The sequence below is a fragment of the Manis javanica genome, chromosome 11 (genome assembly GCF_040802235.1).
Source record: "Manis javanica isolate MJ-LG chromosome 11, MJ_LKY, whole genome shotgun sequence".
NCBI lineage: Eukaryota > Metazoa > Chordata > Mammalia > Pholidota > Manidae > Manis > Manis javanica.
The window spans coordinates 54,267,094-54,280,327 of record NC_133166.1 but is presented as its reverse complement, the minus strand read 5'-3'; the positions used below and the strand labels follow the sequence as shown (position 1 = coordinate 54,280,327).

The 13,234-nt window shown below is 49.8% G+C and overlaps 1 protein-coding gene across 7 annotated transcripts in view; it reads left to right on the top strand.

Annotated features, from left to right (window-relative positions):
- Nucleotides 1-13,234, top strand: part of ELF5 (E74 like ETS transcription factor 5) — a 50,709-nt gene that overhangs the window by 23,673 nt on the left and 13,802 nt on the right. For 4 of the 7 annotated variants that reach the window (XM_017642158.3, XM_017642155.3, XM_017642157.3 and 1 more), the window contains exons 3-4: nucleotides 3,395-3,628; nucleotides 6,776-6,826. In XM_017642158.3, the coding sequence (XP_017497647.3) occupies nucleotides 3,395-3,628; nucleotides 6,776-6,826 (285 nt within the window). Of the gene's footprint in view, nucleotides 1-3,357; nucleotides 3,629-6,775; nucleotides 6,827-13,234 lie in introns of all 7 variants that reach the window. The other 3 variants (XM_073216388.1, XM_037019848.2, XM_073216387.1) reach the window with 2 other exon arrangements.

Genomic DNA, 13,234 nt, shown 5'->3' with positions numbered 1-13,234 from the left:
TTTTAAACCGAGATTGTAAATACAATCTAGGTTTAAATATCTATATATTAAATATAATATATATATATTATATATATGCCTTCATCTATATCTTTTTAGTGAGTCTTCAGGATATGTGTCCAATTGGGTCCCTCAACCAAGATGAATGAGGCATGATATGATGCAAAATTCCCACACTGAGAGACAGCAGAGTTGATATGGGGCCTAACACCCTAATGGATAGCCATGTGGCCTTAGTAGAGTCATGTAACCTCCCAGAACCTGTTACCTCACCTGCAAAGTGGAGATGATAATTACTGGTCATTCAGCCAGTCAGTGACACTCATTGAGCACCCACTGTGGGCTCGGCCAGCCCCAAGCATGCCTGACTCAGGGCAAGCAAAGCAGAGCTGGCCCTACCTCGTGGAGCTCAAGGTCTGCAGAAGGAGGGAGGTGGGTGTGGATCCTTCTGAGAAGGACACCTGAGGGGCTGTACAGGGAGAAGACTCCCTGAGAAGGCTGATCCGTGGTCTTAAGGATGAGCAGGAGTTAGTTAGGAGAAGGAAGATGGGGGCCTCATCCTGGCAAAGGGAAGACCAGGAGGCACTCCTGAGGGAGTAACGGGGAGGGGGTGGGAAGGGGCCGGGTGAAGCAGGCCTTCCTCACCCCATCAGCCTCAGCCCTGCAGCCAGTACATAGCCATGAGGATAAGACTGTGGAAATACACTACAACCCAGAAGCACCCCAGGATGCTGGCTCTCGTGGCCCTCCACATCGCTGAGAACAGCCACTTTCCTCTCAGCTCTGGAGGCTATGGGAAGGACTTTCCTGGTGAGGAGAGCCCACCATGCTTGGCTCTGACTCTGGCTTCCCTCCAGGAGCCAGAGCCACACACAAAGCCCGCTCTGTGGGTGAGCTTCACACGGGAGAGCTGCGGGCCAGGGAGCCTGCGCCAGCAACATGTCCTGGTGGCAGTGCCCACCCCCACCCGCCCTTCCCCGAATCCTGTAGGCCCTCTTGGCTCCCAGAAACAACATGGTCCTCTTCACATGCCAAAGAAAATAACAAGGGGGTGGAAATGGAGAGGAGAGGGGAATGGAGACTTGGCAAACCCTTTCCATGAAAAGAAATAAACTGTGTCCTCTGACTGCAGCATGCCGATAGCCATCTCCACTGGGGCTCAGCTCAGGACCAAGGGCGGAAGAATTTCAAGGCTCATAAACATCTCTCATCAGAATACCAGGAAAATCAAAGGCCTCCACGGTTTACTCAAGCCAGAAATCAGTACATGAAAGCACAGACCAGACTGGGAATGGCCCTATTTTCCCAGGAGATCCTGCTGGTCCCAAGATGCCCGTCAGGGCAGCAGGCTGGCTCCAGCCAGTGGCCAGTGAGCAGGAAGAGAATGTCAGCCTCACGGGCCTGCCGCCCTCCCCTTGCCCACCAGTAGAGGTGATGGCGTCAGCCTCAACCGTCCTGGCAGCATGTTGACTCTTTAATCCATGCGCACATAAAATTCTGATTAAAATTATTTTTAAATTAAAATAGACCAATTGTTTAGGTTTGATCACACCTCCACCTACTCCACAGTGGGAAAAGAGATTTCTGGAAGGACTCAGAGTTTTAGAGGGAACCCCCGTTTCCTCCTTTGTGAAATAGACTGTCATACGAATACAGGAGCATTTGAGGAGCTTGACAAGCTGACATGCAGGGCTGCCCACCTGCCTCCTTCCTCAGCTCCCCTGGGGACAGTGGCATCAAATGCCGCATTTGAAAGGGAAACCAGAAGAGCTTTGCTGATACTCATGGGGGAGCCTGACTCCTGAGCGACCCTTTCTGTCATGCACACAACTGAGCCAGTCACCTGTGCCAATGCACCACTCCCTGCCTTCCACTGCAGGTCTTCTCCTTATTTCTAGCTCTCTGTCCGCCTCCGCCTCCCTCTCCGTGCTTTGTCTCTTCTCTGCTGACTCTCTGAGGACCAGTGTGATGGAATGAGAAGAGCAATGGCTTTCAAGTTAACTGGGGTTCAAATCCCAGCTCTGACACACATTGGCTGTGGGATCTTTGGCAAATCCTCTGTGACTCTCAGGTTCATCAGCTGTGACCTCTGGGTAACCAGGACCAAACTTCTTATTCACCATGAATCCTTAGCATACAATTTGTTGCTTCATATATAGTAGGTGTTGTTAGTCTTAATAATAGCATTAAAATCTCCCAGGCTCTAAGTAACATATACTATCTCATTTAAACCACAGAACAACTCTATGATATATCATTCTTCCCACTTTACCAATGAGGAAATTGAAGCTCATTTATTGAATGAATGGATGGATGAATGTGCAAATGAATGGATACCATGGCACTTGCCAGAATTATTTATGTCAAAGAGCCTGACTAAGGACCCAACTACCTGGTACCTCACCACTTCTGTGCCCTGTGTCTGCCACCCTTTCTGTTCCTCCTGACATAGGGACAGAGCTGTTGAGCACCCAGTCTCTGCCTAGGGCCAGGCATGGGGTCCACCTCCGTCTGGGTATATATGTGACTCCTCTGAAGGGGCTCTCAGGATGGGATGAAAATTCCTCAAAACACCACCAAAACCACAAAAACAACAATATAACCAACTCCCTCACTTGCCCCTTTCACCAGAGGAGCAGCTTTGGTGATCCGAGGTCTGTCTATGGGACTCTGGCCAATGTCTTACTGGCCTGGGCCCCTTGCACAAAATGGCCGGAAGCAGTGCACACTCCACTAGCTGGTGCTGACAGCTGTCCATAGGGCAAGGGGAATCAAATCAGCTTCAGATGGTGCCTGGCACACAGTGGTCATTTAATAACTGTTGAATTGATTGGTAATTTTCTATGTACCACACAGCCTATATATAACCTATATTATACCCAAACTGTGTAACAGCTCTGTGAGTTACACATGTCATACCCATTTTATAGATAAGAAAACTGAGACTTATGTGTCAGTATACTTTGCCCAAGTATGTAGTGGCTAAACTAGGGTTGGAACCCAGGCTTGTCAGGCTCCAAGCCCTGTGCTCTTAATACCATGTCATCTAAAACTGAGTCACTGACGGGCTTATTCCTTCCTTCTCCACTTGCTCTTCTTCTAAGCACCAGAACTAGGCCTCAGCACGCCCAAGCCTTGACTAGGTTTCTTGCCCCTGTCATTCCCTCTCCTGCCCCAAAGCCCAACCATAGGATACAGTCCCCACTGGTTTTTGCTTTGGAATAGAAGGTGACCTGGGCCCCAGCATTTGACAGCCCCCGGGCTGGAGGCCCTTTAAACTCACTGGACAAGGGATGAGGATGTTAACAGCTAGGGCCTCCTTCCGGGGGCCTTTTAAAGGGCCATTCTCCTTCCCAGGGGCTGTGGTCCCTTACTTCTCTCTCCCCTGGTGTAGCCTGCGACTCCTACTGGACATCTGTCCACCCCGAGTACTGGACTAAGCGCCATGTCTGGGACTGGCTTCAGTTCTGCTGTGAGCAGTACAAGCTGGATGCCAACTGCATCTCCTTCTGCCACTTCAACATCAGCGGCCTGCAGCTGTGCAGCATGACGCGGGAGGAGTTCCTGGAGGCCGCCGGCATCTGCGGGGAGTACCTGTACTTCATCCTCCAGACCATCCGCTCACAAGGTCAGTGTCCGGAGGGCCGGGCCTCCAGGGGAATGGCCTGAGACTGAACCAAATGACCCCGTGAGGTCCTTTCCCACTATGTGATTCACAGAGCGAAATTCCTCCTGGTGCTCTCTGTGACCACAGTCCCCCCATTACCCAAAACCTCTCAATACCCAGAAGCTCAAGTTTGCTAGAACTGGAGATGGTGGGGACGAGGACCAAGTTACAAGCAAGAAGTTGAGTCTAGTTTTGAAAAGAAGAGAAAAACTAAAAACACATTAAAAAACAACCTAGGAACCAGGCTGATACAACAAAATAATGTATTATGTTCATAAAGATTTACAACCATAAAGGGTGGACAAAACAAGCAAGTGTCTGCTTGACCTTTCATTGACCAGGGAAGAAGTAAGTAGACGCTCTCCCTTCCCTTTTCCAGAGAGGTCCAGCTAACCGGCATTTCATTTCATCACTTGCCCTCGGATCAAATGGCCAGAAGGTGGTGCCAGCAGCATTATCTAATACTCCACGTGCCCTGCAAGAATAGACTATTGATGATCAGGGTTTTTTAAACCGGGAAGGCTTTTTTGAGAACATATAATTCTGTAACCCCATGTTATAGATAAAGGAGCTAAGGTCCCAAGTGATTAAGTCTGCAAGGTCACACAGCAAACAGGATTGATTCATGGAAAGTCAGTTCAAAGCAAGGACTTTGAGATAGAAAGATGTGTCTTCCAACCCTGGCTCCAACACTGTGGAGCCACAGGACCCCTGGCAAGGGGCTTAGCCTCCATGCATCTCCATTGCTTAGTCTGGACAATGGGATAATGATACACACTTATACAAGCTGCTCCACAGGATCAGTGAAATATTACCTGTCACAGCATATAAGACTGCAAATGCAGTAAATAGCAGCTGTTTTTGTCATTATGAATATAACCAAGAGGCAGAAGTTTTTTAAAAAATAAGGGAAATACCTCTCAGCTCAAATTTTAAAGTGAGCTTTCTAAAAATCAGTGCCTTCTTCTCAAAACGCTGCTTCAGAAGGTACCGAAGGGAGGAAGCTTTCTGTCACTAGAGATAATCAAGCAGTCTAATAGCAACCTGACTGATGGGGATACTGTAACAGGGATTCCTGTTTGGGCAGAAAACCACAGAGGACCTTTCAGCTCTAGGATTCTTTGCCCTGCCCTTAATCTCTCCCATCATGAGTACCTGAGGGCAGAAAATCTAGGGAAGGTGGCCCTGAAGCACTGCTTGGCTTGTGCCCTGGGAGCTGCAGCCTGATGGGGAAAAGGGAGGGACAGACTGCTGACCATTGTTGTCCAACCCCTGCTTAATTATAGCCAGTAAGAGTGCCCTGCCAGAAACAGTGGCCTGAGCATTGCATGAGCTCTCCCTGAAAGGGGGAAAGTCTGGGCAAATCTCAGCAGCCCAGGGAGCTTGGGGCTCCATTCAGAACCCTCCCAAAGCAACAGCCTTGTATGGATATCCCAGGGCCATGGAGAAGGAGGGATCCATCCTGGAAGAGGAAGCAGCTTGGGGTTGCCGGCCTTAGCCAAACATCAAGTCAACCCAGTTTGTCTCCAGGCCCCAGCAGCCCCTGGGCCGGGGTCTCCCAGCACAGGCACCTCCCTTCCTTGGCACTTGTTACATCAAAAAGTCCTTCTCCCTGGTCCCAGCACCTCAGGGTATTTGCAGAGTTAATAAGCAAAAAACCAACTGTTCTGTAAACACCCCATAAATTGACCATAAAAACGCTTCTTCTTATTCTAAGGAGTCTATAGATTCACAAAGCCATCCGCAGTGGTGGAATTTCAGGCTCTCTCTAAGCCAGGGCAGTCAAAGTACTCCACAAACCCACTCCATTCTGAAATTCCTCCTTAAATGTTCCTCAAGGGGAAATGTACATTTTGTATTATATTGAAGTACATGAATTGTGACCAAGGTTTATACTGTCCCAATTTGCCCAGGACCCATTGTTTTCACCTGTTATCCTGGAATAATTATTATTAGTGCTGTTTTTCATTCTTAAAAGTGTCTGCATTTGGATAATAAATTATATGGTGAACTCGTTATTGCTAGTTTAGGCCTTATATTGCTCCGTAGATGAGGGCTGTGGCCAAACAGGACACAGAGCAAGTATTGTAGGAGGGAGAGGAGTTAACGGGGCTGGCTTGAGGGCCCAACATGCAGTGTGGCTCAGCAGGTATTTAAGCAGGATTTAAGGGTCCAGAAACCTGGGGACACCATCATGGGAAGGCAAGGTCGGCAGGAAGGGTGGAGGGTGGCAGGTGGCTTCCACAGCTAGGACAGGAACAGGTCTCTCCTCAGTTCCCCATACTGTTCTCAGGCAGCCCTTTGGGCAGAGTGAACTGAAGGGCGGTGGCTGACAGAAACAGGAAAAAAATGGCACTAGGCATAAGCAGGCACAAACGTGCCCTGTTCCAGGCTCCTGAGTAACTGGAAATAAACCCTCACATTGGACACCAAGCTAGAAAACAGGTGTCCTTTGGTGAGTGCTGCTGCGTGAAAACATGATATGAAACTCCTACCTCACCCCCACCCAGCCGTCTTCAGAGGAGCACACCAAGGCCCTGACACAGCCTCCTGATTCCTCACTAAAGCCTCATACGCAGTTTTGCCCTTCTTGCAGCCTCCTATGTCCATTTTCCCCCTTGGCCAGCACACAACAGGGGTTCAGATCCCCAGGGGATTAGAGCCACTTCAGAGATCACAGACTCTCAGAGCCACAGTGGACTCTGGTAGTTTTGTCATGTGTTAACCAATGAGGAACATGAGCCTGGACACTGAGTGGCCGGGCAAGGTCACACAAGGGTCAGGGACATGACCCTGCTCAGAGCCCAGGCCTCCTGGCCTCAGGCCAGGACTCAATCTCCCCAGCGCCCAGGGAAAATCCCCAGGGTGCTGGAATGCCTGGCCCCAGGGCTCTGTCCAGGTGTCCTTTAAAAACCAGGAGATTGTTGCCTTTCAGGTACAGCTTAAGAGCGGCCCCATCAGGGCCAGATGGTCACCAAGGTTCCTTCTGAAATAAAACTGTGCCACAGAGGGGACAGTCACCCACTTCTGCCTCGTGCCTCCTCTCCTGGCTCGGCAGGGGGTCCGGGACTGTATGGGATAGTTGGCAGGTTTCTTTCTCTTTCCCAGGTTACTCCTTCTTTAATGACGCTGAAGAGGCCAAGGCTGCCGTCAAAGACTGTAAGTAACCAAGTCCAAAATCTAGGGAAGGTGGCCCTGGAGTCTAAGTCCAAGCTGCCCGAGGCTGTGCTGGTGCGGTCATTGGGCATGTGGGCTTGATCAGTCTTCTGGGCCACAGTGGAAGGCTGATGAAGGGAAACCACCACAGACTAGGAGAAGAGTGGGGAGAAATGTGGTGGACAGAGCATGGGTGTGGGTGATTCCTTGTCCTCCCCAGACTCAGTTTCCCAATCTGTAAAATGGTGTGACCCTTGCTGGGCTGTAGTGAGTTCAAGAAACAGTGCGCATGAAGAGCCCGGTGTGGGCCAGCAGAGTGAACCTGCTATCCACTGGCAACAAGAGCTACTAAACATCAGAGCTCTTGCAGTTAAAGATGTCTATGAGGAATCTGAGCTCACTGAGCAGGTCGAGTTTATAATTGTATAGTGGAGGGGGGACCTCAAATGGCCTTGTGGATTCTGAACATTAACCCTCTCTTTCGCAGACAGAGAAGGTTTAGGAAAGGGAACTTTGGACCACTCATTTCTTAAAGATGCTGCTGCTGACTGGGGTTTGTGGCTGACCCCGGCCTGGGGGCCAGGAGGCAGGGATCCTGGGCGGGCCTTTTCTGCTGTGGACTTGAGCTCATTTGTATGCAGAAATCAGGGCACGTGGTGACTCCAGGGCTTCTAGCAGAGGGACAGATGCAGACGGGTGGTTTCTTATGATTTATTTTTTTCCCTCCTTAAAGTCCCAAGCAATCAAATCAGGATTTGGGTTATCTGGTTAATGAAGGGTTTTTTATTCAGTGTTTTAACACAAGAGTAGCCACAGCCGTGAACCACATGCTGCAGGCTTAAGCAGGTGTGCTGTGCCCCACAGACCCTGGCTGTCCTCCCAGGAGCAGCCCTGTGTGCCTCGAGGTCTCCCACTCTCCGGTGGTAGGGCATAGCCCCTCATCCCTGTGAACAGAGTCCCTGTCTCTGGCGGAATCCCTTCTCATCCATCCTCAGAACCCTGGGGGGTGCAAACCCCAGCTTTCTCCACCCAGGTGAAGCCTGGGGAGGAAGCAGCCCCATAGTGCTCAGGGGCCACTACTGAGTCTGTGTCCAAAGGCTTGAGCCCAGGGCAGGCAACTGCTGTACTCTCTAAGCAGCCCTGAGTTTAGCCTGACTGGCCCTTTCTCAGGGCTCAGGGCTCCCACCTATAAGTGGTATCTTTTTGCCAGACTGCCTTCCTCACAACAAAGGAAGATGATGAGCTAGGAAGAGAGAGGGTGTGCTGTAAATTCTCTAGAGGGTGTTACCTGAATGTATAACTAGCCCCAGTTTGAGTCAGTGCTATAATAATAATAAATAATAACAATGGCAGCTAGCATTTGTTGAGTGCTTACAAATAGCCAGGCCCTGTGCTAGAATCTTTATAGACATTGTTTCCGGTAATCTTTCCAGTAACCCTAAAAGACAAATCCTAGTACTACGGTATTTTGATAGGGGTAGGAACTAAAGCCTAAAGATTAAGGCAACAAGGTTAGAAGGCAATAGGTGACCCAGGTATGTCTAAACCTGAAGCTCCAAACTTCTTTCTCCCCTCATGCATTTCTTTCATTCCCTTTTCATTCTTTTATTCATTCATCAAACACATGTTGAACACCTACTATGTGCCAGGCCCAGAGCAAGGCACTGTGGCTGCAGGAATGAGCACAGTTTAGGTTCTTCCCTCATGGAACAAAGGAGGGAAAGAGACATTAAACAAACAATCCCAATAATAATATGTAACTACCAATTATGATGGTATTAAAAAGTAAAAGGGCAGGATGTCTTCTGTGCGAGATGGAGTAAAGATTTCAATTAGGGACCAGGGAAGATTTTCTGGAGGAAGAGCTATTTAAGTAGGGCCTAAAGGATGAGCAGAAGTTAGCCAGGAAAAGAGGAAAGAAAAGGTTATAGGGTATGAATAGCAAGTGCAGAAGTCCTGAGACAGGAACAATTTTGGAGCCTTTGAGAAAGAACCAAGAGAAGGCTAGAAGTTCTATTACTAGGTGGTTCAGTACAGTAGCCACTAGCGACATGTGGCTATTACATTTAATTAAAATTAAATAAAATTGATATTCAGCTCCTTGGTCATACTAGCCACATTTCAAGTACTCAACAGCCACAGGTTGCCAGTGGCTACCAGGCAGGACTGCTCAGATTTCCACTCCTCAGAAAGTCCTCTTGGACAGCACGTCAGTAGAGCATCTGCAGAGAGCAGAGTGGGAGCTGAGGCCAAGAGCAGGGCAAGGGCAGGGCCGCACAGCTCTCCGAGTCTAGATTTCACTCTGAGCAGGCTGGGAAGCCACTGACGCATGAAAGTGGTAAGATCCCATGTGCATTTTAAGAAGATGCCCAGATGGCTGTGTCTGGGTCCGAAAGGGCCCAGCTAGGAGGCTATGGTCTGGAAGAGGGATGACAGCAGCCCAGACCAGTGTGGGAGGAGGTGGAGAGGAGTTTCTGGAGGGAGAGGTGGTAAGACAAGGGCTCCGAGCTGGCAGCTCTGCTGGAGCATACACTGGTAGAAACTAACCCTCCTCCCTGCATCGAGCAGCACAATTCTGAGACTGAGCTCAGGGTTAAGGAGTCTGGTGAGTGTGCCTAAACACCGGCACCACAGTCTCTGCCCAATTGCAGCCTCTGCTGCCACAGCCAGGACACCACGGCCTTTGTGCTGGGCCCCTGAGGCCGGTCTCTGGCTCTCTCACGGCCCTGATGAGCACACTTTCCCAAGACAGAAGCCCTAATGCATAGTTTAGTGGGCACTACTGTTGGTATGAAGACAACAGGTTGGTAGATTATGCAGTGAGGCTCTTCCAGAAAATCCAAGACATTTGGTCATGGTGCCTATGGCCCAGGTGAGGTTTCACAGTCACAGACACCCCCAACCCAGAAATGAGTTGTGCCAGTGGAGGCCAAAGCCTGGCCAACTTGGATCAAGATTGGTGGCTATGGTTAGCATTTGTGAAACACTCACTGTGCACCCAGTGCATTGCCATGCGGAGTAGTCTACATACATTGACTCATTTAATCCTATCATAACCCTGTAATGTAGTAGCATTATACCTGTTTGCATCTGCAGAAACTGGAGAAGCAATAACTTTTGAGTAAATGCAGAGTTTGGATTCTCAAAGTCTGTGCTCGCACACTGTGCATTCACCACATGTGCACATGGGCACACATGCTCCCAGCCCCTTCTCTCCATTCTGCTGTCCACTCCACTGAGACCCAAGGCTCAGGATTCCTCTGGGTCTGGGCCCAGCTCCACAATGATTCAGAGAACAGGGTGATTTTCAACTTAGTACAGGGCAGGCAACTGAAATTAAAACTGAAACTGTCAGACTGGCCCAGGTGACACACTCAGCCCCTCCCCACTCTGGCCCTTCACTCCACCTGCCCCCTACTACCTTCGCCACAGAAATGCCAGAGAACAAAGCTGACAGTCCTGGGTTCTCTGGTGGGCATCTTCTGCTCCTGAGACTCAGAGCTTCCCACACCCTCCCAGCACGGGCTGCAGGCCCTATGGCAACACTAGTGTCATGGGGATGGAAGGAGCTTGTTTCAGAAACTCTGCCCTGCCAGCCCACATCTCAGATTCCGGACTTCAATCAATGACTGGGAATAGATCATATGGCCATATTTAACAGTCTCCAGTTTCAAGGCAACCAAATTCCTCCCAACCCCACAGACGGCAGAGAGCCCAGGCCATGCCCAACCCAGAGCCCACCTGCAGGAACACACTAAGGATGAAGATAATTGCAGCACAGACAGAGCTGCTCCCAGAAGCCCACCAACATCCATGGAGAACTTGAGTAGCTTCATGGTTGCTGCATTGCCTGTGACTGACCTCGACAGAGGTTTCACTTCAGAAACCCACCTCAACATGACCATCACAGTGATGGCTGCAGCCCCTCTCTGCCCACACTGCCACCCCCACCACCCCTCCTGCCACCACCAGCCAAGCAAGGCCTCTGATCTAGTCGACGCTGAGCACCTTCAAAGCCGCCTCTGTGAACTAGGAACAGATAAAATAGAATTATTATCTCTGGCAAGACCCACAGCGAGAAACGCCCACTGTCCCCTATCACAACCCTGCCTCTTGCTGATCTATCCTGTATTCATCCTCTCAGCCAAATAGCCTTCGTCTGAAGCATATGGACGAAATCATAAAAATTAAAAGGGTGACTCTTTTCCTTTTTCTTAATATTTTGGCATTCCAGGGGGAGCGTTCAGGGGTTAATAATTCACTTTTGTTTATCTTTACCACTCCATTTGTTTTCTCTCTTCTTAAAAGATTAAATCAGTGAATGGGTCTGCTGTGCAGATAACGCTGTACAGCATGGCATTTAATCGGGCAGAGGGCAGAACTCTTTCTTGGTCACAACCGGGCATCTGCCCTGCTCACTTGCCTGTAACCTCACTCCACCTGGTGGCAACCTCCATTTCCACCTGACTTCCCCTGAGCCTTCATTCATGGTTTGCTCATGCCTGCCTGTGGGTACAGGCCCTTTTTTCCACATCAAAGCAGTTCCAGACTTTAACAGATGAAAGGGTAGAGAGGAGGCTTAAGAGACCCTGAAAGTTGAAGGCATGCATTCAGCCCACTGCTTGTTCCAGCGAGCATGCACTTCAGCTGCTCGAGCTGAGGGCTCTGACATAAGAATGCCTGGCTGCAGATTTCAGCTCCACTGTGGGCCAGGCAGGTAACCTGACCTGTGCTCCCCAGATGTCCCCAGGGCTCACTCCCTTCCGGCCCCTGGTATCTCCTTGTCGGAGAGCCTTCTCTCTTGGCTCTGACTGAAACTGCAAGTTTGCTCGCCCTCTGCCCCCATGCTTTCTCTGCTCCCACCCTGCTATGTTATTATTCTCCATGGTATTTATGGCCAACCAAAATATTCCACGTTTGCTTGTTCATGGGATGTTCTACCCACTTGGAAGTAAGAGCTCTGAGAAGAGAGACTTGGATTTGTTCCAGGCTGAGCCTCCAGTGCCTGACACAGCTGGCGTGCCATGACTCAATATTCATGAGCCAATGAGTGAGGGACCAGCAGAGAGCTACACAGCCTCTCTACACCTCAGTTTTCTTAGATGCAAAATGAAGATCTTAATGGGATAGGATAGTATACCACAAGGATGGGTGGGCTTGAGGGCCTGGCAGTAATAGCAAACAATCAATAAACATAGCTAATAATTATTCACTAAGTGTCTATTCAACACCTACTATGAAAGACAAATAAAGTAGTAGTTTAACATTAGCTTTGGAATGGAACTGCTCTGGGTTCAAGTGCTGGCCCTACCATTCTGGACCAAATCCTTAAACTCTCTGGGCTTCAAGTTCCTCCTCAATAAAGTGGAAACAGCAATATTGCCACACAGGGTTCTTGCAGGATTTAATGAGATATTGTATGTAAAGCACATAGCAAGTACTTGGCATTTATAAGTTCTGCCTAATTATCAGCTAACAGTACCAGAAAAGAGAAGACAAGATCCGTCTTTACAGCTGGGTGGGACCAGTGCCATAACACCGAGCAGCACACGGGACCTCACCCGAAGAGGTCTTGTGTGAGTGAGTCTTGCAAGAGTGGGTGGAAGTGGAGAGTGGGGAGCTGTGCAAAGGCCCTGAGGCAGGGAAAACCAAGCCCCATTGGGACTACCTGACCCAAGAGAAGGGAAGAAGTTGGGGCACAGCAAGAGAGAAGCCTGGAGGGTTGGGCGGAGGTCAGTTTGGAAAGGCCTAACATGGCAGCCTTCACCCTGGAGACAACAGTGAACCACTGCCGGACATGAAGCCAGGGAGCCACGTGACCCAGGGGCACTGAGCCAGAGCGCCCTGGGCACAGTGTGGTACCCAGGACACCATCCTTTCCCTGACAGCACACTTGTTCTTTCATTCCCTACTTAGAGTTTACCTACCAGGCTGCACGGTGGGTCTAGTTGGTGTAATCTGGTACATAGTGTAGTGGCCACTCAGTAACTCCTGTGGACACCCACTATGCGCCAGGCACCATGCTAGGTACTGGGGCAATACGTCTGGAAGCAGTGGGGACAGACAGTAAACTAAATAAATAAATACATGATATAATATGTTCAGTGGTGATAAACATTACGGCAAAAAATAAAGTAAGGGAAGTGGATATGCAATGTCAGCAGTGGGATTATGAGTCCAACTCAGGCAGTCAGAGAAGGCCACACTGGGAAGGTGACATTGAGCAAAGTCTGAGATGAAGGCATAAACCGTGGAGACAAGGATAGGGTGCCCAGGCCAAGGAGAGTGAGCACAAGGACCTTGAGGTGGAAGGGGCCTGTGAGGTTCAGAAAGAGCCCCGAGGCCAGTGTAGCTGGAGCCAACTGAGCAAGGGGCGCGGAGGTGGGTGAGATCCTGTACCGTGGAGGCACG